General features: G+C 52.8%; 1 protein-coding gene across 1 annotated transcript; it reads left to right on the top strand.

Annotated features, from left to right (window-relative positions):
* Window positions 1-1459: 1459 nt before the first annotated feature.
* On the top strand, window positions 1460-24442 carry Dhx37 (DEAH-box helicase 37). The gene is made up of 27 exons (XM_059249369.1): window positions 1460-1631; window positions 4133-4302; window positions 4973-5085; window positions 6227-6566; window positions 7432-7580; window positions 8551-8643; window positions 9412-9508; window positions 10869-10982; window positions 12048-12149; window positions 12291-12405; window positions 12944-13039; window positions 13276-13358; window positions 14663-14810; window positions 15552-15628; window positions 15859-16091; window positions 17322-17433; window positions 19014-19120; window positions 19208-19396; window positions 19587-19711; window positions 19804-19920; window positions 20810-20982; window positions 21854-21968; window positions 22086-22223; window positions 22383-22477; window positions 22561-22634; window positions 23084-23181; window positions 23316-24442. Exons 1-27 carry the CDS (start codon window positions 1529-1531, stop codon window positions 23396-23398), a joined length of 3459 nt encoding a protein of 1152 aa, XP_059105352.1. The 5' UTR covers window positions 1460-1528; the 3' UTR covers window positions 23399-24442.
* Window positions 24443-25191: the final 749 nt, after the last annotated feature.

Here is a 25191-nt window from a genome sequence, read left to right as displayed (position 1 = left end):
GGGAATTTCAGTGTGCCACCAACCCCCCGTTCAAATTAATTCAACAGAAAAAGTGTGGTACAACAGAACTATTCAATTTGGAAGGTAATTGCAGGGTTGAGACATACTCCCGAGTACACCTCAGACAAAGTGACAGCGTGAGTTTTAAACCATTTAATAAAATACCTTCTTTTCACATCTCTGTTCCTGCCATAGAAATATTCTACACTTTTTCCTGTGGAATGAATACACCTAACCTGTGGGGATATCAGAAAACACAGATGAACAAAACAAGAAGAGAGGAGACGTTTGCACTAGGGACAGGATTGTATTTTACATGTTTAGTCAAATTAATACTAAAGATTTTATTTATTTATGAGTGTTTTGCCTGCACGCTATACGTCACCACATGTATATCTAGTACCCTTTCAGAAGAGGTTGCTGGAGTTAGGAATGGTTGTGAACCACTTATGTGGGTGCTGGGGACTGAAACCAGGTCCTCTGCAAGAGCAACAAATGCTCTTAACCACTGAGTCCTCCCTTTATCCTTCCCTGCCCTCATTTTAGAGGCAAGGTCTCACTATATAGCTATGGTTTTGGAATTTACTATGTAGATATATATGTAGACCAGGATAGTCTTGAACTCACAGAGATCTGCTTACCTCTGTCTTTTGAGTGCTGGCTGGGATTAAAGGCATGTACTGATGATTTTATATATATAATATATATATATATATTTATTTATTTATTTATTTATTTATTTTTTTTTTTTTTTGGTTTTTCGAGACAGGGTTTCTCTGTGTAGCTTTGCGCCTTTCCTGGAACTCACTTGGTAGACCAGGCTGGCCTCGAACTCACAGAGATCCGCCTGGCTCTGCCTCCCGAGTGCTGGGATTAAAGGCGTGCGCCACCACCGCCCGGCTCCTTATTTATTATTTTAGAGACAGGGTTTCTCTGTGAAACAGTTCCGGTTTTCCTGGAACTCACTCTGTAGCCCAGGCTGGCCTCGAGCTCACAAAGATCCGCCTGGGTCTGCCTCCCGAGTGCTGGGACTAAAGGCGTGCGCCACCACGCCTGGCATACTTTATGTTTGAGTGTGTGTGCACATTAGTGCAGTTCCCACGGAGGCCAGAAGACAGGCACCTGGAACTGGAGTTATAGGAGATTGTGAACTGTCTTATGGGTGCTGGGAATCGAACCCGGGTGCTCTGCAAGAGCAGCCACTGCTCTTAACCGCAAAGCCACCTCTTCAGCCCCCAATTAATATTATTATGCAGTTCAAAAGTCCTCAGATTCCACCCTGTAGGACAGCTTGATCCTCAGGCTCCTCAAGCAGGTCTAGACCCTTAGGAAACAGGCCCCGCCCACAGGCAGAGTGCGCCCCGCCTTTTCCGCTACGGCCTCCCTTTCCGGATGCTCGGGACTCTAGCTCCGCCCCTCAGCCGCCGAGCTTCCGCTCTTGCGCGTGCGCAACCCGGAAGTCTCGCACATTGGTTCTAGTGCGCTCAGGGAGCTTTGCCGAGGGAGCCGCGCGCGTGGCGGAGGCGCCATGGGGAAGCTGCGCCGCCGCTACAACGTGAAGGGGCGGCTGCAGGCGGAAACGCGGCCCGCCAAGGGCCCCGAACCGCCCCCCGTGCGGCTGGAGCTCGAGGGTGAGGAGCCGGGGACCAGGAGGGTCGCTGGAGTGGGAGCCGGGTTCCACGTGACCCGAGCAGGGGGGCGTGACAGCCTGTCTGTACGGCGACGTGGGGAGGCTGGCGGGAGTTTGGTGCGCAGATGAGGTCTTTGCATCCATTCCCAGGCCTTCCATAATCATCTCCTTGCCAGAGACTCGTAAATGTGTGTTTCAGCCCAGACCTGTGAGCCGTGCGCCAGGCTGCTAGCAATGCTTGGGTGCTGGGGCACTTGTGAGCCGCGGGAACACTGTTCTGGGCTCCGAGAGTAGTGACGTCAGGATAGGAGATGGAAATCTCTTGTCACTCCAGGCATGCCTGGTTATCCGGATCAGACGGGCACAGACGGGCAGAGAGGCACGATAAAAATGCGTAGGCTATGGCAGGCATGCAGGTAGATAGTAGAGAGAGAGAGCCAAAGATGGGAGTGGGTGGTGTGCTGGGGAAGGCCTCCCATGGAAAGAGTGATGTCAGGTCCTTGAGGAGGCCTAGGTGAAGATGAAGGAGGAAACCCAGAGACTAGGGGGCATCGGGATCTGTGGGTTGTGGGGAGATGATTGAGACTTTAAAGAGAAGGGAGGTTGAGGCAGAAAGATCCCTACAAGTTTGAGACCAGCCTGGGTTACACAGTGAGACCCCGTCTTAACAAACAAAAGACTGTGTATGTGAGAATTGGCCTATAAACCTAGCACTAAGGAGGCTGAAGCAGGAGTGATGTGACTCTGAGGCTAGCTGGGCTTTGTAGCATGTACCAGGTTAGCTAGGGGTACAAAGCAGGATCCCGTCTCAATCCCCGACCTCTAAAACGGAGGAAGTGGGGAGCTAAGGGAGCATAGGAGAAGAGTGTAGGGTAATATGTAACAGTGGCATGTTAGTTGTGGCATTACAGAAAAGCATTACAGCTTGAAGGATGATGGGGTAGGAGGCTGGCGTGGATGCTTGGACCAGGGAGGTGGTGTTTGGATTCCGGTGTATTCTGAAGGAGAGCTGGCTAGATTTGCTGATTGCCTGGGCTTGTGCCCAAGTACAGAGGTGATAAGAATGAGTCCCAGAATGGGCATTGGCCAGGTTGTTGGGGAAGGCAGATGTGGGCTGTTCAGGGGAGCCACATCAGCTCAGTTTTGGATGCGAGTGCTTGGGGGCTCAGAGTAGATGGAAACCCAGCAGCTGTTGATTCAACTGCTCTAGGCAGGCAAGTTCAGGGGCATAAACAATTTTCTGTAAAGATGGTATTTATTTAAGTCTGACCTGGCTCAATGTGAAGAGTCCAGCCGTGAAGGAGCTCTGGGAGGAGGGTCCTGACTTGGAACTCCTGAGGACTTACCCTCCATCTCAGATACTGCCTGAGGTCCAGAAGGGAGGACTGGGCGTTGGTTGGAGTACTAGAGGACATAGCCACCAGGGTCAGGCTGGCCTGGGAGGAGAGTGAGCTGAAAAGCAATCCAGTAGACTCAAGTATGCCTTCCAGGCTCCTGAGACTAAACATGTTCCCAGATGGAACTCCACCATCTGTTGGAGGAAGCCTCCTGAGGGTGCTCTTTGATCCCTTGAGTGGACCAGGAAGGTGGTGAATTTGTAGGAAAGGACATCAGAGAAGAATCTGGAAGTATGAGGTCTACTGTGGTTGTTAAGGTTTGGGTCCAGTCACCTCATACCTGGGCCTTTGTTTTCATATCTGTGAAATGGGACCTAACTTTTCCTCAGTGGAATCATACACCCCCTGGCTCTTAATTTAAAAGTAGATGTATGGGCCGGGCGGTGGTGGCGCACGCCTTTAATCCCAGCACTCGGGAGGCAGAGCCAGGCGGATCTCTGTGAGTTCGAGGCCAGCCTGGGCTACCAAGTGAGTTCCAGGAAAGGCGCAAAGCTACACAGAGAAACCCTGTCTCGAAAAAAAAAAAAAAAAAAAAAAAAAAAAAAAAAAAAAAAAAGTAGATGTATGAGGTCTGTTGTGATTGTTAAGGTTTGGGTCCAGTCACCTCATACCTCGGTCTTTGTTTTCATATCTATGAAATGGAACCTAACTTTTCCTCAGTGGAATTGTACACCCCCTAGCTCTTAATTTAAAAGTAGATGTGGCACAGCCCACAGCTCAGTAGCCTAGTTCTGAGCACACTTTAGGGTCTCATGTATCCCAGGCTAGCCTGTATAGTCAGGGGTGACTGAACTGGTCATCTCGCCTTCCCCTGTCAAGTGATTACAGGGGTGTGCCACCATGCTTGGTTTTATGTGGTACTGGAGTCGGAACCCGGGGTTCTGATCATGCTAGCCAGGTTCCTTACCACCTGAGCCACATCCCTCAGCCTCTATAGAACGTCATAGCTTGGTAATGATAACAGTTGTGACACGCAGACTCAGAGATTCACAGGTGACGCAGACCACCTGCAGGAGAGGGTGACCTAACTTGATACTTGTCGTGAATGAGCATCGAGGACGCTCCGTGACCTCCTGCACCCTAGTGAGACAGGCTGTCGTTTCAGACAAGGATGTGTTGAAAGGGGTGGATGCCAGCAATGCCCTGGTGTTGCCGGGGAAGAGGAAGAAGAAGGCCAAGGCCCCGCCCCCTTCAAAAAAACAGAGGAAGCCGCTGACGAAGAAGGAGAGGAAGGTGCTAGAGAAAGTCTTAGAGCAGAAGGAGAAGAAGAGCCAGGTACGCCTCGCCGTGGCCGGTCTGCCCCAAATCGCCAGATCATGGGGCTCAGGCGTCTCTCTCCCTCCATGTACTCTCTGCAGCAAAGATGTCTTGTAGAACTTCCTGAAAGGAGGGGAGTGTTTTGTGTCTGTACAGTGACACGGTAGCCACTAGCTACGCGTGGCATCCGAGGCTCTGAGCATGCTGGCCTGATTTAAAAATCGTGACGTGTCTGTGAAGAGGTGTGTGTGTGTAAAACATGAACGTACAATGTCAAAGTCAATGAAGCCAAAACTGCCACAGCTCACACGGAGTGAAAGGAGTTATGCGGCCATGTGGGTAGTCTAGGGACTGGCCAAATGAGTGATCGTGTCTATCTCCAGGTCAGCAAGGGGTGCCATGCTTTATTTAGTCTGGTTGCTGGGATTAGGGACAGCCCAGTGGTCACATCACATGGTGCTCCAGAGCTGTGTCCCCTGACCCTGGATTTTGTAAGGCTGAAGGCAGAGCTAACCTGTCTGTCCTGAAGACCTCGTAGCTGGGGGGTGACATCCTGCCCTACAGTTTAGAGTCCAGCATTAACTAAGCTGAGACCCCCTTCAAGCCTGGCCTCCTCCCAGGAGGAGGCCTGAAACCCAGTCGGTGGTCAGTAGCTGCCTGGTAGCTAATGTGCTCATGCCTTTCCCAGCGTGCTGAACTGCTCCAGAAGCTGAGCGAAGTCCAAGTATCGGAGGCTGAAATGAGTCTCTTCTACACCACGGCCAAGCTGGGCACTGGGGACCGCATGTATCATACCAAAGAGTGAGTCACAGAGCCTGAGGGGGCTCACAGCTCAATTGCTTTGCATGGGTGGGAGCGTGTGGAGGGTTATACATGCTGAATGCTCTTCTGGCAAAGGCTGTGCACCTGCCTGGCATCTTATATGTCCCAAGTAGGTCATATTTTCTCACCAGTCATGCCCTTGACCCCGTTCCTCAAAGGCCCCACTTCCTATGAGGTTCTCTTGAGGTGCTTTGTGGTGACTGCTCAACTCTGCACAGGTGACATCAAGAATTCAGAGGCTTCACATGGAAAGCCCACTTCCCACCTGGGCTTGATCATTACAACCGGGGGGACCACCCCAAGCTGGCATTCCTGCAGGGCAGCACACCCTAGACCAACATGCATGCATAAATACACACACACCACTGTAGCTGGAGTTTTCTCCAGTCCCGCTGGGGCCCGCAGCCACTCAGATCCAAGTAAACACACAGAGATTTATATTACTTACAAACTGTATGGCCTTGGCAGGCTTCTTGCTATCTAGTTCTTATATCTTAAATTAACCCATTTCTGTTAATCTATAAGTTGCCACGTGGCTTGTGGCTTACCAATACTTTACATCTTACTTCTCATGGTGGCAGCTGGCAGTGTCTTCTGACTCAGCCTTCCACTTCCCAGAATTCTCTCTCCTGTCCCGCCTATACTATACTTCCTGCCTGGCTACTGGCCAGTCAGCGTTTTATTTATCAATCAATCAGAGCAACTCATTCACGGCATACAGAGCCGTATCCACAGCACCCCACAACTGCTCTGTTCAGAGCACTGCCCCAGCCTCACGGGACCTGAGGTAGAGCAAGGAGCAAAATACTCCTACCCCTTTGGAAGACACAAGTGTTCGTTAGCCAAATACTCAAATTCGCTGCACCAGAAAACTAAGCTGAAAGGTAAGGCAGAGACAAGGGGGCATCGAGGAAAGGGACTGGCACCTGAGACTGAGCCCAGTGACACACAGTCTCCTTGGTAGGTGACTTTGAGCAGACATGTGAGTGTGACAACCTGCAGAAAGTGTGTCTCAGAGTAGGAACAGCCTGTGCAAAGGGCCTGGGGTTGATGGGGTGTGGCCTCTGACCCTAGCCATGTCAGATGTCCTAAGGTCCCTGACTGAAGCACGCTCTTCCAGGAGGAAGCCTGACCAGCCAGCAACCCAAGGCCAGGAGAAAGTCAGTAGCCTTGGTGGGGCCCACCGGAAGCGCCGCAGGTCTTCATCAACAGAGGAAGAATCTGAGTCTTCAGGGGATTCAGAGACTGACGAGGCCACAGCTGAGCAACCTGGGGGCAGCACAGAGACGAACACAGCACATCTGCCACCTGCTCCCTCTGTGGCCGAGAGCCCTGCCCCCACCCCAGAGCCCCCTCCATCTGCGACCTCCGCACCTGCAAAGTCGCCAGCCTCTGCTCCACCTCCACCCCTGGCCAAGCCTGCTGTCTTCATCCCTGTCAACCGCACCCCGGAAATACAGGTGTGTTCTTCTCATGTGGTTAGAGACTCAGGGTGGTGGGATATCTTGGTGGAGAGGAGCCTCTGTCTACTTCTAGGAAGGAGGACATGGTCATGCCTACCTTGTGGGGCTCTGGGTATAGCAGTGTTTCTAGGGCCCAGGCTGTTGCTTCTCCCCAGCCATTCAGTACCAGCTGGCTGTGCTTGTTATTTTAATTTATTTAATTTTTTTATTTTGGGGGGCGTTCAAGACAGGGTTTCTCTATGTGATAACCCTGACCATCCTGGAACTCGCTCTGCAGACCAGGCTGGCCTCGAACTTACAGAGATCCGCCTGGCTCTGCCTCCCAAGTGCTGGGATTAAAGGTGCGTGCGCTACTGCTGGGTGGGTAGTGATGGCGCATGCCTTTAATCCCAGCACTCTGGAGGCAGAGCCAGGTGGATCTCTGAGTTTGAGGCCAGCCTGGTCTACAGAGCAAGTTCCATGACAGGCACCAAAACTACACAGAGAAACCTTGTCTCAAAAAAAAAAAAAAAAAAAAAAAAAAGAGAGATGCATGCTCAACCAACCCCGGGCTATTTTATTGATTAAAAGACAATTTTAAAATTTTATTTTATGTGTTTTGTGTGCTTGTATGTATGTACACCACATATGTCCCTGCAGAGGTCAGATGAGGGCATTGGTTCCCCTGGGACTGGACTTTTAGATGGTGGTTGTGAGCTGCCATGTGACTGCGGGAAATCGAATCCAGGTCCTCTACAAGAGCAGCCAGTGCTCTTAACCACCCAGCCATCTCTTTGGTCCCTGGCTGTCCGTTTTAGACACTGCACCATGCAGGACCCTGCTGCTCTGCAGCCCCTCCCTCTAGTTCTGGTTTCTCCCCCAGGAAGAGCGGCTCAAACTCCCGATCCTAGCTGAAGAGCAAGCCATCATGGAGGCGGTGGCGGAGCACCCCATCGTGATTGTGTGCGGCGAGACCGGCAGCGGGAAGACGACACAGGTGCCCCAGTTTCTCTACGAAGCAGGCTACAGCAGGTGGGGCTGGGCCAGGGATGTCCCTCTACTCCCTGGGGACAGTGGACACTTAGGTTCCGAAAACAGCTGAGGGCCTGGGCTCCAGTAGACACGATCCTGGCTCTACTGTGTGACGTTAGACAGATTGCCAGCCTCTCTGGGCCTGTTGTCATCTGTGAAATGGGGATGGCGACACTAAACTCTGTGGCCACGTGGCTTCAGTGACTGAAGCACCGCAGTGTCAGGCACGTGGAGTAATGTGTTTCCTAGTGTTACTGTGGCACCCCGTGAGCCTCTTAGGACCACTGCGTGTCAGGTCACTGCTCTCAGTAACTCACGCTCACCACTGTGGCGTGTCCCCTTGGCACATGGCATCGAGCAGAGGGATTGGTGTGTAGGATGGTCAGAGGGCCAGACTCCTCTAAGAGTGCAGTCTGGGTGAGCCACCCAAGCTGAGGGGAATCCTCTCACAAGTGCATTATGCAGTCTGTGCACGTGGAATCTTTTCTTGCCGGGTTCTGTACACTCAGTGTGATTTTCTGTACCCCGCCACCGACCTCAACTCACTATGAAGTTAATTCAGTTGGCAGAAAAGTTGCCAAGGTGCTGTGCAGTTCTAGTATTCCCTTCAGCTGGGCCTCCTCTCCATCAGCATCACAGGGTGTGTTTGTCGTGCGTGTTATCTGAACTCAGGCTTCCTCTGGACTTAGCGGTTCACACATGTACCGCATCTGTTCAGAAGTGCCACGCAGCAATGAACTTCCTCATCCTCACAGTGTCCCTTAGAGACATGTCCCAGCCGTGTACCAAGTTCTGCTGAGTCTCCATCGGTGCTGTGAGATGTGGGCGGCCTCCTGGCTGTTCTGTGGCTGTGCTGACACTGGGCGATGTTTGTACCCTGTGCCATGGGTTTCCTCTTCAGTGACTGGTGACCCTGGAGTGAGGGTGACTCCAGGACAGACGGGCATGACTAATGTGTCTTCTTCTCCAGCGAGGACAGCATCATCGGCGTCACCGAACCCCGCCGAGTTGCTGCCGTAGCCATGTCCCAGCGGGTGGCCAAGGAGATGAATCTGTCACAGCGGTGAGGCCCTGATTCCTGGGGGGGGGGGGGGGTGTTTATAGGGGCTCTTTGCAGTCTTGCTGGAAGGAGGGTGCAGGTGGGAGTCATTTTTGCCTCACCCCAGGGATGGTCCGGCAGAGTCCTTTTAACCTGCGGAGGCAGGCGCTGTGGAGCAGGGAAGGGACCTGCTGGGCACCCAGCACTTGTCAAGGGGCAGTGTATCTGTTGGACCCTGGTGAACAAGTGGCTGCCAGCTAAGGAGCCAGTGGTGTAAGGTCACGTAAACCCAGAATTCTGATTGTAAAACCCTCTGCCAGCGACTTGCATTTCTTTACACTGTGGTGCTGGGAATGGAATTTAGGCCCTACTTGTTCTAGGCAGCCACCAAGCCCCTCCCCCAACCCTAAACTTTTAACTTTTTCGTGTGAAATGTTTACCTGTCCACAAATAGAGATAGTAAGGAACCCCAGATACCGTAGGGACTTGGTCAGTAGCTGCCACCTGTGCCCAGCCCTGAACCATCTTGTCAGTGTGTGGCTCTGGGAGTGAAGACCTGCTTGTCTCCCAGTGAGCTCTGCCATGCTCTGTCCTGGATCTGCAGTGCATGGTGACATGACTCTGCTTATCACCCAATCTTGCCCTCGTCCTTGGTCCCAGAAATCAGAGCTTGGGACGAGCATGTCTGGGGAGGGTCCTCCCGTCTCCCTGGAAGGGACAGTGTTAGTGTTGTCAAAGCCGCCTGTAGCTCTGGAGATGTCACTAGCCCTGAGATGAATCTTCTCCCCACAGGGTTGTCTCCTACCAGATCCGATACGAAGGGAACGTGACAGAAGAAACGAAGATCAAGTTCATGACGGACGGTGTGCTGCTCAAAGAGATCCAGAAGGTAGGTCCCCTCTCCGGTCTCACCCAGGACACGCAGGGGTGGAGCATAGTGTCACCTGGTGTCATCACCACTGTGCCTGCCCCGGGTGATGTTGACCAGGTCCGTTCTTGGAGCTTCAGTTATTGCTCAGTGTGCCAGTGCCTCATAGAATCGTTTGCAAGCAGAAGTTGTCAGTAACAGAGGGCACAGGATCAGCGTGAGCAGAGAGGGCATGGGGTGAGTGAGCAACGTTCCTCTGCACACTCACTTTTCCTAGAGGGACTGGGGATGTGACTCAGTTGGTAGAGAGCTTGCCTAGCATGCACAAAGCCCTGGGTTCCAGCCCTGGCATCACAGGAAAAAAAAAAAAAAACAAACCACCTGTCATCCCAGCACTTAAGACAGTAGTCCTCAGCCTTTCTAATGCTGCGACCCTTTAATATAGTTCTTCATGCTGTGGTAACCCCCAACCATAAAATTAGTTAGTTGCTACTTCACAACTGTAAACTTGCTTCTGTTATGAACTGTAATGTAAATATCTGTGTTTTCAGATGGTCTTAGGTGACTCCTATGATAGGGTCATTCGACCCAAAGGGGTCATGACCCACAGGTTGAGAACTGATTACTTAGGAGCTAGAGGCAGGAGAATTAGAAGTTCAAAGTCAGCCGGGCGGTGGTGGCGCACGCCTTTAATCCCAGCACTCGGGAGGCAGAGCCAGGCGGATCTCTGTGAGTTCGAGGCCAGCCTGGGCTACCAAGTGAGTCCCAGGAAAGGCGCAAAGCTACACAGAGAAACCCTGTCTCGAAAAACCAAAAAAAAAAAAAAAAAAAAAAAAAAAAAAAAAAAAAAAAACTACACAGAGAAACCCTGTCTTGAAAAACCAAAAAAAAAAAAAAAAAAAAAAAAAAAGAAGTTCAAAGTCATTCTTGGTCACATAGTTCAAAGCTAACCTGGGATAGCTAACCTGTCAAAAGTAAGTAAGGTAGAGAAAGGAATTTATTTATTTTTTGAGACAGGGTTTTTGCTGTGTAGACATGGCTGTCCTGGAACTCTCTCTGTAGCCCAGGCTGGCCTTGAACTCAAAGATCCACCTGCCTCTGCCTCCCAAGTGCTGGCATTAAAGGCGTGCGCCACCCCACCCTACAACAGGAAACTTTTTTAAAAAATGAAGAGAAAAAGGAGAATTTGCAGTATGCAATAGCAGCATGGCTTCTGGCCATGCACAATGGCTGCGGGCAGTCAGGATCCACAGCTGCTTCCCCCAGGGGCCTCTAGGAGTTTCTGAGGGAGTGGAAACAGTCTGGAATTTGGTTACGTGGTTCAGTGCCTGTGATTTGGGGGATTTGGTGGCACTCTGATGTAGCTTCCCCACCCCCTCAGGACTTCCTGCTGCTGAAATACAAGGTTGTGATCATCGATGAAGCCCATGAGCGGAGCGTCTACACAGACATCCTTCTCGGCCTCCTGTCCCGCATTGTGGCTCTCCGAACCAAGGTTTGTGGAGAGTACACAGGGAGGGCAGACTAATGCCACCTTGTCAGGGGCTTGGCCTGGGAGGGGTCCCAGAAGACACAGCCAGTGCCAGGCTGTATCATTCTGTGCTGCCTCTACTAACTCACAGGTCCTGATCCAATGTCATGTGTAGTGAGTGACCTCTTCACATCCAAGAGGCTCAGGCAATAGGTTAAGGCTAGGAAGGCCGCGCTGGAGCCAGCTAAAGGGTACCCTCAGAGCTTCAGGCTCTGTCGGTTCATGGGGCTGCTGGGTTGAGCCCTCTGCTCCTCAGGCCTCCTCCTCCTCCCTGAGCTTACTCCTATTTCCAGCTCTGTGCTCAGACAGTGAATGTGAGGGACTGGCTTTGGGGACATGCTATCTGAAGGGAACCTGATGAGCGCCCTGTTTCTGTCCTTCAACAGACCAGCTCAGTGCAGAGGTGGGTGTTCTGGGAGTGCCATGTACCCAGCCACATTAAAGGCACTGGGGATGGACAGTGACCAGGAAAGGGTGATCTACCATTCCTGCCCTCCCGGAGTCACCCTTCGGCCAGGGTGGCAGGCAATAGGCAAATTCAGGATCTGTGAACTAGAGGTAGATAAAGAGGCAGGCAGTGAGTACCAGGGAGGCCTAAGGGCCAGTGACAATCTCCCCAAAATGTGGCCCGAGAGTGAAAGTGACTATAAGCAGGATGAGAGTTCCCTGCTCAGAGACATCCACCTGCCTCTGCATCTAGCCAGTTCTAGAATATTGTATGTCCCTCCAGAAAGAAACTCTGGCTCCCACGGCTGAGCCCCTCCCCCATCCCAGTGCTGACCCCATCCCTCATTTGACTGTCTCATGAAGGTGGAATCCTGCCATGGCCCCTTTAGCTGGCTTCATGTCCAGGGCTCCGGCCTGTGTCGCCTGCAGAACCCCAGTGCACAGGCTCCCTGTGACTGTGTTTGTTTCTCCTGGGGGCAACCTGGGGAATGCAGTTGCTGGTTATATGTAACCATGGGGCCGAGTGGTACATAATTCCACATGCACAGTCTGTGCTGTGCCTGAGTCACCAAACTTCCACAGAGGCACCTGCCCCTTAAGCTGCTCATCATGTCTGCCACACTTCGGGTAGAGGACTTCACCCAGAATCAGCGGCTCTTCCCCACACCTCCCCCAGTCATCAAGGTAAGATTTGGGTAAGCCCCTGCTGGCTTCCACCTGACCTTGATATGTGAAAACTGGCAGTCTTAGGGGTCGGTTCAGAGGTGGTCATGGAGAGGATGCCCCGAGCTGCAGCATTCCTGTACCTTTGTGGACCTGTCACAGGTCGAATCCAGGCAGTTTCCTGTGACGGTACATTTCAACAAGCGGACCCCATTGGATGACTACAGTGGCGAGTGCTTCCGGAAGGTCTGCAAGATCCATCGGATGTTGCCTGCAGGTGAGGCCTGATGGGACTGGCACATTCCTTCCTCACTGAAGACTCGGGGTTGCCTTCCATCCTCCAACAGCACAGGGCACGGTCAAACCACAGTGGCATGGTGACTGTTCCCAAGCCCCAGAGCCCCCCTCCACTCCCCCCGCACACACACATCTAAGGAGGAAGTGGGAGTGTGGAAGCTTCCTCTCAAAAAGGGCAAGCGTGCCGGGCGGTGGTGGCGTGCGCCTTTCATCCCAGCACTCGGGAGGCAGAGGCAGGTGGATCTCTGTGAGTTCAAGGACAGCCTGTTACACAGAGAAACCCTGTCTCAAAAAAACAAAAAACAAAACAAAACAAGAAGCAAGCATGGACGGCTTCTGTCCCTTAGAGTCTGTTGTGTGGCAGCCTGTCAGGTGCCCCTCACAGTTCTGCTGGTCTAGGGGAATTGGCTCCCTCCTACCCAGTACCTGTTTCCCTGGCTCCTGGTTCTCCCAGCCTCTCAGCAGGCACTTCTTGCAAGGGTAAGTTTGCCAAGTGACTGGCTGGGTTCTCTCTGCAGGCGGCATCCTGGTGTTCCTCACAGGACAGGCCGAGGTGCATGCACTCTGCCGCCGCCTCAGGAAGGCCTTCCCCACCCGTTGCTCCCAGCCACAAGGTAACTGGCCCGTGGTCCCCGTCAAAGCGCTCCACCCCTACCCCTGGGCCTGGCGGCTGGTGCCCTGGTTGGGATGTCGGCCTCCACCTCGGTGTCCTTGAGGAGAGCCTGTACTTTTGTGCCCCCGGAATAATACGCTCATCATTGCAGCAGCTCTGCTGTGGGTGGCAGGGGTAAAGTGCCAGCTGCCCACGTTGGCCACAGGAGTCTCCTCCCACCTTCTTCCCCCTTTGCAGAAAAGGAAGAGGAGAAGGACTCGGCAGAAGGGATGCGGAGGTTTAAGAAGTCCCGGGCAAGGGCCAAGAAGGCCCAGGCCATGGTACGTGGAGGCCTGTGGAGCTCTTTGCTGTCCAGTTGCCCGCTTCGTGGAGCTGTGTGGGTTACATGTCACTAGAGAGGAATGAAAGTCTATTTCATCTAAGGTGGCTGAGGCTACGCTGCTCCAGCCCCGTTCCACAGCACACTCTGGTGGGTGGCCATGGACGGTGCAAGGTGGGGGTGCATTGTGATTTACAACACAGGGCCTGCCTGGGCGGATCCTGGAGCATCAATAGAGCCATGACTGCTTGCTGAGGTTGGGAGATCTGCCGTCGGAAGCTGGGGGCAGGCCAGGGGAGAGGCCACCCCAGGCACCCTGATACCTGGATACAGTGTCAGTGGTGTGGCTACTCAATTGTGGCTACTCACAGCAGCCTTGTGGGATGACCCCATGCTTATATCTAATTTATTTATTTGTTTACTTATTCAGATAGAATGTCACGATGTAACCCTGGCAGGCCTAGAACTTGCTATGTAGACCAGGCCAGCCTTGAAGTCACTAAGATCTACTTATCTCTGCCTCTAGAATACTGGGATTAAAGATGTGTACTACCACACCTAATTCATACCTAATTTTTTTTTTTTTTTTTTTAATTTATTTATTATGTATACATTGTTCTGCCTGCACGCATCCCTGCAGGCCAGAAGAGGGCACCAGATCTCATTACAGATGGCTGTGAGCCACCATGTGGTTGCTGGGAATTGAACTCAGGACCTTTGGAAGAACAGCCAGTGCTCTTAACCTCTGAGCCATCTCTCCAGCCCCATACCTAATTTTTAAATGAAAAATTTTTTTCTAAAGATTTTATTTATTTATTATGCATACAGTATTCTGTCTGCATGTATGTCTGCAGGCCAGAAGAGGGTACCAGATCTCATTACAGATGGTTGTGCGCCACCATGTGGTTGCTGGGAATTGAACTCAGGACCTCTGGAAGAGCAGTCAGTGTTCTTAACCTCTGAGCCATCTCTCCAGCCCTAAAAGAAATATTTTTTTAGATTGATTTTATGTGCATGAGTTTTTGCTGTGTGTATGTATGTATACACCATGTGCATGCCTGGTGCATGGGGAGGTCGGAAGAGGGAGTCAGATACTCTGGAACTAGAATAGAGATGGTTGTGAGCTACCATGTGAGTGCTGGGAGTCAAACTCGGGTCCTCTTTAAGAACAAGTGCTGTGAATCTTTAATCTGGGAAACTGAGATTATTGTCCACTGACCTCACCTTGTAGGTCCCTGTGAGGAGATGCCCTCTGTGTTCACACCCAGGTTGCCTGACCCCGTGGTGTTGACATGTCCTCCCCAGGCATTGCCCCAGATCAACCTGGACAGTTACTCTGTGCTGCCAGCAGGCGAAGGCGATGAGGACAGGGAGGCAGAGATGGACGACGAGGAGGAGGAGGCCCTGGGCTCCGACTTGGATCTGGACCTGGGCGACAGTGAGGCAAACGAAGGTGTGTGGCTGGGCAAAGCGCTACCCTCGGGCTCATTGCTTCTTGATCTCAGCGTGGGTCTGCTGAGCCCTACCGCTTGATGGGCCGCTTGGCCCTGGGACCGGAAGTATCTGAGTCCCATCTTCACACATGTGACCAGACACATCCTGGCTCCTGCTGGTATGTGAGCACAGAGAGTGGGCCTTTCTGATAGCTTTGTCCATGGGGGTCTCCTGAGGTCCTAATACTTGTGGTAGTGCCGGGGTCACCATCCCTAGGCTAACCTTTCCTGAGCTGACCCAGACCTCATGCAACAGGGAAGGGGTCTAGAGTCTCTTGCGTATGTTGATGGGACAGCTCCTTGTTGTCCAGCTTGGGCGAGGTATGATAGCACACATCTGTGGTCCCAGATGCTCACAAGACTGGTTTGAACCCACCATAGGCTGTGTATCGCCTGTGGATTCTGTGTCCAGAAAGGGCTCCTTCCATACAAGTATAGCCTGCCACACTGTCCAGACACACAGGTGGGGCCAGCTTGCTCTCGGGGGATGATGCCCTGGGGCAGGCATCACAGGCCCATGCTGGGCAGTAGTAACAACATTCAGGGGCTTCCTAGTACTGTATCTGAACATGAGCCCTCAAACCTGGGGCTGGGATTGGGCCTCTCCTTTGAGGGGGTGGGGGTAGCTGCCAGACAGAGGCAGTCCTATGCCTGTGGCGTCTTGTCCAGCCTGGACTCCAGTGTCCCATGCTTGGCCGCAGGTGAGCAGCCAGATGCCTCCGTGCCCCTTCACGTGCTCCCGCTCTACTCTTTGCTGGCCCCGGAGAAGCAGGCACAGGTAATGCGACAGCTCTCGAGAGCACTGAGACAGGGTGGGTCAGGCCTCAGGTGCTTTTCCATCTATTTACAAAACTGGCCAGTCCCCGATAGTGGAGGGAGCCATAGAAACCACAACTGATGGTTGAGCTTGGTGGACAGCAGTGACTTGTCTAGCTGAGAGCAACCTGTCTACTGGCCGTCTCGGGTTTTCACCTGATCTGTTTTCTTACCCACCCACCCCCTCCCCAGGTCTTCAAACCTCCTCCAGAGGGGACAAGGCTGTGCGTCGTGGCCACCAATGTGGCCGAAACATCCCTTACTATCCCCGGCATCAAGTATGTGGTGGACTGTGGGAAAGTTAAAAAACGCCATTACGACCGAGTCACAGGCGTGTCCTCCTTCCGTGTCACCTGGGTCTCCCAGGCATCCGCTGACCAGCGGGCAGGTCGTGCAGGCCGGACAGAGCCGGGCCACTGTTATAGGTAGGCCCCTTGTTCCTGCAGTGTGGGCATTGAGAAGCAGAGCTGCTGCTGCCCTCTGCAGTGAGAGGGCCCTGTGTCCTCAGGAGTGCCACAGCCCTTCCCACACTGCTGGCTGCTTTACCCTGCCCTGGCTGCCGTTTGTGATCAGTGGTCCACAGCCAATTCAGGAGTAATCCGCTTTCTAAAACGCTTTCATAGTTGGGCAGCTGTTGCCACCATTGAAACGGTACTCCTGTGAGTGGTCACTCCGTGTGGACACCCCCGTGAGCGGTTACCTTTTGTCAGGCTCCACCACCCAGTGTGATGAGTTTTCGGGCTCATCTTGACATGTTTCTCCTGGTGGCTGAGTCACTTTCCACTGTCTTCTTGTCCCATGGTTACTGTCCATCTCTGCTGCACATTTTTCCTGTTGTGAACACATGTGCCCCTGTGTTTGGATGTCTGTGCTTATCCCTGGCCCTGTGGAGCTCTAGGCTTAACGCTTAATAATGGAGGAAGCAGCCGCCGCTAGCCAGGGGCCCTGGTTCTCATCTCCCACCTTCGCCCCATTGTTTGTGTGCAGATGCGTGAGGCAGGCTCTCTGTCACTGGCTCTGGGTCTGTGTTTCCCTCAGGCAAGGTACCCTTAGCCTCTTCGGGCACTGCCTGCCTCTGTGCCTTTTCCGGAACTGCTGTTCAGACCTTTCCTCAGTTCTCAGTTAGGCTCTGTGTGTCTGCTAATGGCTTGGTGGGCTCTTCTGAGTCCAGGAGCTGGGTCCTCATCATTATGTCACCGGTCAATGTTTCTCCTAATGACGTCACTTTGAGCAGCTCTGTTGCTGTTCTTCTTCCAGTACCATTTTAGTTGACAGAAGGGACAGATTAGAAAATACAAGGGGGGGCTGGAGAGATGGCTCAGAGGTTAAGAGCACTGACTACTCTTCCAGAGGTCCTGAGTTCAATTCCCAGCAACCACATGGTGGCTCACAACCATCTGTAATGAGATCTGGTGCCCTTTTCTGGCCTTCAGTCATATATGCTGTATATGTAATAAATAAATCTTTTAAAAAAAAAAAAAAAAAAAAAAAAAAAAAAAAAAAAAAAAGAAAATACAAGGGAATACAGTCAGGGTAGCTGGAGGTGGGACTCACTGCCACTGCTGAGGCAAGGACCTGGCCCTGTGAGTGGCAGCCATGGCTGGGCCCAGCGGTGTGGTTGACTTTCTTTGTGGTCCCTACTCCCCCCGACTTAGGCTGTATTCCTCAGCTGTTTTCGGGGACTTTGAGCAGTTTCCTCCCCCGGAGATCACTCGCAGACCAGTGGAGGACTTGATCCTGCAGATGAAAGCCCTCAACATTGAGAAGGTTAGTCTGCAGTAACCTCCCTTCTGCCTTCCCCGTCTGTCCATCATCCCCGAGCTGCGCCTGCCAGGGAAACCAAACGAAGTGATATCCCCAGGTTTGTCAGAAGGTGCCCTGGGGGACAGAGGCTTATGGACAGCCAGGTCTCACACTGCTTATGGGCACTCTGAGGTGTCCTGCTGATCCCTGGATGTTGGCTTCCCTGGCATGGTCCGCAGACGGAGTTGGGGGTTCCTGTCCCCACTCCAGGACAGAGTAATCCAGCGAAGAAGGTCAGCTTATGCTGCATGCCGTGCCCTAGCCCTGTCACATGACAGCTGGACACCACTTAATAGAGAAGGAAACCAAGGCAGGGAAGAGACAGCCTCTGTTCAAGAACACATCTCGGAAGTGTCTAAAAAGGCGTCTGGTCCTGGTCCTATCCCAGAACTCAGACTATATTCTCAGTTGGTCTAGGGAGATGGCTTAGCAGGTAAAGGGACCTGCTACCAAGCCTGATGACTTAAGATTCAAGGAACCACGTGGTGGAAGGAGAGAACCAACTCCTGCATGTTCTCTGTTCTCCACACTTGCTCAATAGCACATGTGCACCCACATGCACATACAAATAAATAAATTTAAAAAAAAATTTAAAAAATAAAGGATATATACCCTTGCCTGGGGATGTAGTTTGATTGGTTGAATGCTTGCCTTAAACATACAAAGGACTGCTGGGCGGTGGTGGCGCACGCCTTTAACCCCAGCACTCGGGAGGCCGAGGCAGGTGGATCTCTGTGAGTTCAGGACCAGCCTGGTCTACAGAGTGAGTTCCAGGACAGCCAGGGCTGTTACACAGAGAAATCCTGTCTCAAAAAAAAAAGACTGTACCCTCACTTCGTGCAGTGGCACAGACCTATGCCCTGTTCTTGAGATGAGTTCTCGTAAAAAATTCTGTCCCTTTAAGGAGGAGTGGGAATCCCCAGTGATTTTTTTTTTTTTCCTTTGTTACAACCAACCAACTCAGAGTTAAGAAAACTCAAATACTTTAGGTCATCACTGAGAACTTGACGTTCATACCTCTGGACACGGTTATGTTTTTCAAGCATAATACCATAATTGTAAGGCTGTTTTTCTAAGTATTTTATGATGATTTGTATGTTGTTGCTTTTTTTTTTTTTTTTTTTTTTTTTTTGAGACAGGGTTTCTCTGTGTAGTTTTGGTGCCTGTCCTGGAACTCACTCTGTAGCCCAGGCTGGCCTCGAACTCACAGAGATCCGCCTGCCTCTGCCTCCCAAGTGCTGGGATTAAAGGTGTGCGCCACCACAGCCCGGCATGTTGTTGCTTTTAAACTCCTAGATTTTAGTCAACAAGGATTACCCCTGGCACACAGTAGGTTTAATTCGGGGTCATCTTAATACACGAACCTGGAGAGATCTTGACAACTTCCTGAGCACTCAGGACCCATGTCCCAGTTAGCATGACCCATGGCCTGGGGACAAGCTGGAGGGAAGAGGGACCAGTACCTGGTACAGCTGGTGTGACTTGATGGGGCCTTGCTTCTCTGCATCACTCTGCCCCTCTCCTACCTTCCTTCCTGTACCCAGGTCATCAACTTCCCGTTCCCCACACCCCCGTCCGTGGAGGCCCTGATTGCTGCCGAGGAGCTGCTGGTTGCGCTGGGGGCCCTGCAGGCACCTCGGAAAGACGAGAGGTAGGAGGGCGAGGGGGACCCAAGCATGGACGGAGCCTCCCAAGTGCAGGCTCCCTGGCTCCTACCCACTGTGACTCTTGTCCCCAGGATGAAGAAGCTGCAGATGTCACAGCTGAGCTGCCCCATCACCGCACTGGGGCGGACCATGTCCACCTTCCCTGTGGCACCCCGCTATGCCAAGATGCTAGCACTGAGCCAGCAGCACGGCTGCCTGCCCTACACCATTGCCATCGTGGCTGCCATGACTGTGCGTGAGCTCTTCGAGGAGCTGGACAGGTGGGTTGGTGACAGCCTGGTCCCTCGGGGCCCTCTGTGCTCTCTTTGAAGTCACTGGTGGCCTGGAGAGCCTGAGCTGCTGGATCTGAGAGAAAGGGTGAAGCGGGAGGGGGGGTCTGGAGACGCTGATGGTCAGAGGGTCCCTGAGGGCAGTGGGCTGAAGGCCCGCGGGCCATGCGTGTGTTTACAGACCAGCCGCCAGTGAAGAGGAGCTTGCAGAGCTGAAGGGCCGTCGAGCCCGGGTGGCCCAGATGAAGAGGACCTGGGCCGGGCAAGGGGCATCTCTGAAGCTTGGGGACCTCATGGTGCTGCTGGGTTGGTGCCACCTCTAGGGCGTGAAGGAGGGTGATTGGAAGCTTGGAGTGGGTTGGAGCCAACCAATGAGAACACCCTACCCTGCCCCACAGGTGCTGTGGGAGCCTGTGAGTACGCCGGCTGCTCACCCCAGTTTTGCCATGCTAACGGACTGCGCTACAAGGCCATGCTAGAGATCCGGCGCCTGCGTGGCCAGCTGACCACCGCAGGTACAGCCTAGGCGACAGTATGGGCAGACCGCTGGTCCCCACTCTGCACATGCTTGGGTTTGGTGTGATGGAGACTCAACACTTGCTCATTCACCTGCCCATTAAGATGGACTCATAACCCCAAGTCAACTCCAAGTACCCTTAGACAGGATCCTTTGCACACTCACCCAGAAGGCTGTCCCTCAGGCTTGGCCCCTTGGCCACACCCCTCAGTCCTCTTCCCTGTTCCAGCCAGGCTCTTTCTTCCCTCCCACATGTCCCGAGTTCTGGCCTCGTGGGTGCAAGATTCATACTCCTCTTAGCCACAGGTGGCTCCTGTCAACAGCATCTAGGACTCAAGGAGTGTCCCCACATTATGATACAGGGTGGTCACTGGGTTCAGGTGGCGTCTGTACAGCCTCCTCCATCTCAAAGGCTAATTGGAAACTCAGTGCTATTCTAGCAGCTCCAGGCTTCTTGGACCAGTAGCTGTTCTCTGGCCCACACTTTCCCAGTAGCAGGGCGTCACTGGGGCCTGCTATCCTGTCCACTGTTATACTTATGCAGCCTTATCCTCAGAGGCAGCAGCCTGAAATTGTGGACAACCACTAATGACAGGCGGTCATGTGGGGCCACAGGTCTCTGCAGGCCACCTTTCAGCAGATGGGACAGATAAGGCTGAGGTTCCTGTAACTATCCTACCGCCTGGGAGCCTGTCCCTTGGCAGGGCTTTGCAAGCATAAGAATCTAGGCTGTGGCCTTGGAAGGGCTCTGGGCTGAGCCACTGTTGACCTGTGCATCAGAATCAGGCACTATGTGGGCAGGGCCCAGGTGTTGGGTGATTTCCTGAAGGCCTGGCAGACCTCCTCTGACCTTTACTTCACACACATCTTTCTCACCCTCCTCCCAGTCAACGCAGTGTGCCCTGAGGCTGGGCTCTTCCTGGACCCCAAAATGCAGCCACCTACTGAGAGCCAGGTGACCTACCTGCGGCAGATCATGGCAGCTGGCCTGGGTGACCACCTGGCCCGCCGGGTTCAGAACGAGGATCTGCTAGACCCCAAGTGGAGGAATGCCTACAAGGTGGGACCCAGGCCTCATGACCTCTGGGGGAGCCCCAGCAAAGAGCAAGTGGGGGCTGTTAGTTGAGGGTTAGTTGAGGTGTCCCCCTCAGCTTCAAGGTTACTTTCTAGAGATGCATTTACACCATAAAGTCAACCCCTGACTTTACTGTGTTCAGCATGGTAGCATCAGCACAGTCAACTGAGACGCTTTTCTCTGCCCTAGAGAAACCGGAGCCTTCTTTCTACCCACCGCCCAGTGTCTCTGGCTTTTCCTGTACTAACCAGTTCTCTAGGAGGTGCTTGGTGTGCTGGGGCTACCCCCCTTCCCCAGCACTGTATTTCTGAGGTCCGTCCACACCAGGGCCTCACCTTCTGTTTTTGAAACAGGTTGATTCTCCTGCCTCAGCCTCCCAAGTGCTAGGGTTCCGGGCTATGCCCCCACACGGAGATTGCGTTTTACTTTGTGTGTGTGGTGCTGTGGTGCACATATGGAAATAGAAGGATTTCAGAAATCCTTTTTCTCCTTCCACCATGTGGGTCCCAGGGAATGAACTCATATTCCCGAGCTTGGTGGCAGGGGCCTTTATTCACTGAGCCATCGCACTGGGCCCTAGCCCTCTGACTATTTTAGTGTGGGGGCACACACATACAGGCAGACATCCAACAGGTCATCAGGCTTGCATAGCACGTGTTTTTATTCGTTCAGTCCTCTTCCCAGCCCCATGCTTCAGCTCTGTTGATGGCCAAGGAGCAATGTATCCTGGGTAGTACCTGGTCCTTGGCTTTCTGGCTTGATGGTTGGATCCTGAAGGTTAGACTTGAAGGGCCGAGAGAGCTCGGAGAGCTCAGACTTTTCTCTGACCTGAGCCTCCATCCACCTCTCTCTGCAGACCCCTCTCCTGGATGACCCTGTCTTCATCCATCCCAGCTCTGTGCTCTTCAGGGAGCTGCCTGAGTTTGTGGTCTACCAGGAAATCGTGGAGACTACCAAAATGTACATGAAAGGTACTGCGTAGTGGCCCAGACTCAAGTCACAGGGTGATATCAGTGGGCCCTGAGGAGCACCCTGTCTGACTGGGAGAGCATGGGAGACCTCCTGACTGTGCCCTCTCCTGGCCTCAGGTGTCTCCACTGTGGAAATCCAGTGGATCCCATCCCTGCTGCCTTCCTATTGCCAGTTCGATGCACCCCTGGAGGAGCCAGCCCCTGCTTACTGTCCAGAGTCAGGACGGGTGCTGTGCCACCGGGCTAGTGTGTTCTGTGAGTTGGGGCCACTTCCTTGGTGGTCCGACCACCCTCAGCCCATACCCTGCTCTTGGACCTGTGCCTGAGGATGTCACCCTAGCCCTCCTGTTCCTCTGATGGGCTTGGGAGGATGGGTGTGACATGGTCTCTTTATCACATATTCCCATCCTCCAGACCGCGTGGGCTGGCCACTCCCTGCCGTCCAGGTGGACTTTCCTGAAGGCATTGACCGCTACAAGCACTTTGCACGGTTTCTGCTGGAGGGACAGGTAGGTGCTTAGGCTTCCTGCGGCCTGTTTCCTAGGTGTCATGAACGCAGGTCCCACTCACCCAGCCCGTGCTCTCTCACCAGGTCTTCCGCAGGCTGGTTTCATTCAAGAGCTACCTGCTGTCTAGCCCTAGCACCATGCTGAAGACTTGGGCCAGGTACAACAGTGTGTGCCGAGACTGTCAAGGCAGGCGGTGGCAGAGAGGCTCCTCTGGGGCTCCTTTGTCAGTCATGTATGCTGGGGATGTGACAACTATAGGAGCCTCTCTCATTCTGGAGTTATCTGAAAGATGCAGGGACCCCTGCACCTCTGCCCAGGACTCTCCCTACCTGTCTCTCTCCTAGTGGCTACATCAGTCCAGTCTTGCCTCTTCCTCTTTTCTGTGTCCCCTCCTTATTATATGGGCCCCAGTCTTGGTGGTAGGGCCTAACTTAGTCCAGTGTACCCTCATGATAAGGAACATCTGTGTACCCTAAGGGGCTGGTTGGACATGAGTAGGGAGGGGTGCCGGTGAACCCTACATGCTACAAGAGGCTTTCTGGACGGAGTGACAGGTCCCACCAGCTGTCCACGCTTCTGGGTCTACTCAGCTGCCCCTGTCCACAGGTTGCAACCCAGGACAGAGAGCCTATTGAGAGCCCTGGTGGCTGAGAAGGCAGACTCCCGTGATGCCCTGCTGGCTGCATGGAAGAAAAGCCCCAGATGTGAGTTGTGACCAGGCTGGGGTGGGGGGGATGTTGCTCAGTGGAAGGACCCAACCATCCATGGGCCATGGTGGTGTGTCCAACCAAGCAAGTCCCTGGCCTGGCACTCTAACCCTGGCCACTTCTTCCCACAGACCTGCTGGCTGAATACTGTGAGTGGCTCCCAAAGGCTATGCACGCCGACATTGAGAAGAGCTGGCCCCCAATCACTGACTGATGACCACATACTCAGCTACATAGCCAGCCGCCTCCTAGGCTGACACCAGGAGACATTGCTGCGGCCCTGGAAGCCCAGTTCAGAGCCAAGCTCACTGCTGCCCTGACCATGGGTGCCTTCTTTGTGACTGTCTTCAGGTGACATTAGCGCCTGTGGATGTACAGGGCTACACTGGGACAGGAAAGTGGACCGTTCCCCCGGTGCACCTGCCCAGCCTCGTAGCATCTTGGGCAGGAGGTGCTGTGACTTCTGTGATCCAGGGACTTTTCCTGAAAGGTTGGCCCCAGTGAGGGACGACTATCACCCCAGAGCCCTGTTCCACACAGGTGGACAGGTGGAGGAGACCAGTTGCAAGGGTCCTGTCTGGCATCCAGAGACAGCAAGTTCTGTGGTTTTTGTTTCTGTTTTTATTTCTGTGTAGTCCTGGCTGTCCTGGAACTCGCTCTGTAGATCAGGCTGGCCTCCAACTCACAGAGCACTGGCCTCAAACTCACAGAGCCTGCCTCTGCTTCCCCAGTGCTGGGATTAAAGGCGTGTGCCACCACCGCCTGGCATGAAATGGACAGTTTTCAAAAGATGAAATGGAAGTGGGCAACAACAGACAAAACAGCAAAATATTCAGCCAGGATTTATGAGGTGGTCAAGACGGCACTGGCTGCTCTCCCAGAGGACCTGGGTTCGATTCTCAGCACCTACAACTGACTAACAACCACCTGTAACTCCGGTTCCAGAAGATCCAATTCCTTCTTCTGGCCTGTCCAAGCACTGTACACACTGTGTACAGATAAACACATAAATAAAAGTAAAACCCAACCTCGTGAGCCGTCAGAGAAATGCCAATCAAAACTACATGAGAGGTTGGAGAGATAGCCCAGCAGTTAAGAGCACTTGCTGCTTTCTCAGAGGACCTGGGTTTGGTTCTCAGCTCCCCCGTGACTGTTCATAGCCATCTGTAACTCCCGTTCTAAGGGATCTCATTGATTCTGTCTTCTGGCTCCTCAGGTACACACATGTGTAAAATAAAAATAAATCTTAACCACAGGAGATTTCACCTCAGTCAAATGGCATTGTATGTAAAAATAGCAAATGAGCCAGGTGTGTTAGTGTGCACCTTTAATCCCAGCACTGGGGGGCAGAGGGAGGTGGGTGGGTCTCAGATTTTCAGCATAGCCTGGGCCAACTGGAGTTCTTGCACACACCAATACTGGGAAAGGAAACCAGTCTAGCCACTGTGGAAATCAATATGGAGGCATCTCAGAACCCTGCAAAGGTCTACCTTAAGATCCAGCAATGCCACTGCTGGGTATTTACCAGAGGACTCCAAGGCACAGCATCACAGACACTAAGCTGTTACAAGCAGCCGGGTTCCCATCCAGGTGGAGAATGGGTAAAGAAAATGGTTTATGTAAGAAGGGGATTTCTTTCACCATTAAGGAAAACCAGAACTGGAGATTATCCTACTAAGCAGATTAAGCCAACCGCAGAAAGACAGATTTTCTCCTATTTTTGGGCCCTGGACTTTATAAATACATAAAACCATACATCTTATAGGTGTCATGAAAGCAGACTGGGGAGCAAAGGGGATTAACAGGAGGAGAGGATGCTGGGAAAGGGGTGGTTCCCAAAACATAGGCTATAGGCTGTGTGAAGATTACCCTATGAAACCCAGTGTAATTTTTTTTTTAAGTGTGTGTGTGGGGGGGGAAAGCGGGGTAAGTCCCAGGTATTGGTTTTGAGGCAGGGTTTCATATAGCTCTGGCTGGCCCCAGATTCCTAGAAAATGACTGCCTCTG

Source organism: Peromyscus eremicus, chromosome 23 (assembly GCF_949786415.1).
Source record: "Peromyscus eremicus chromosome 23, PerEre_H2_v1, whole genome shotgun sequence".
In the NCBI taxonomy this organism is placed as follows: domain Eukaryota; kingdom Metazoa; phylum Chordata; class Mammalia; order Rodentia; family Cricetidae; genus Peromyscus; species Peromyscus eremicus.
The sequence above is the reverse complement of the archived record's forward strand: the minus strand, read 5'-3'. Positions and strand labels throughout refer to the sequence as shown.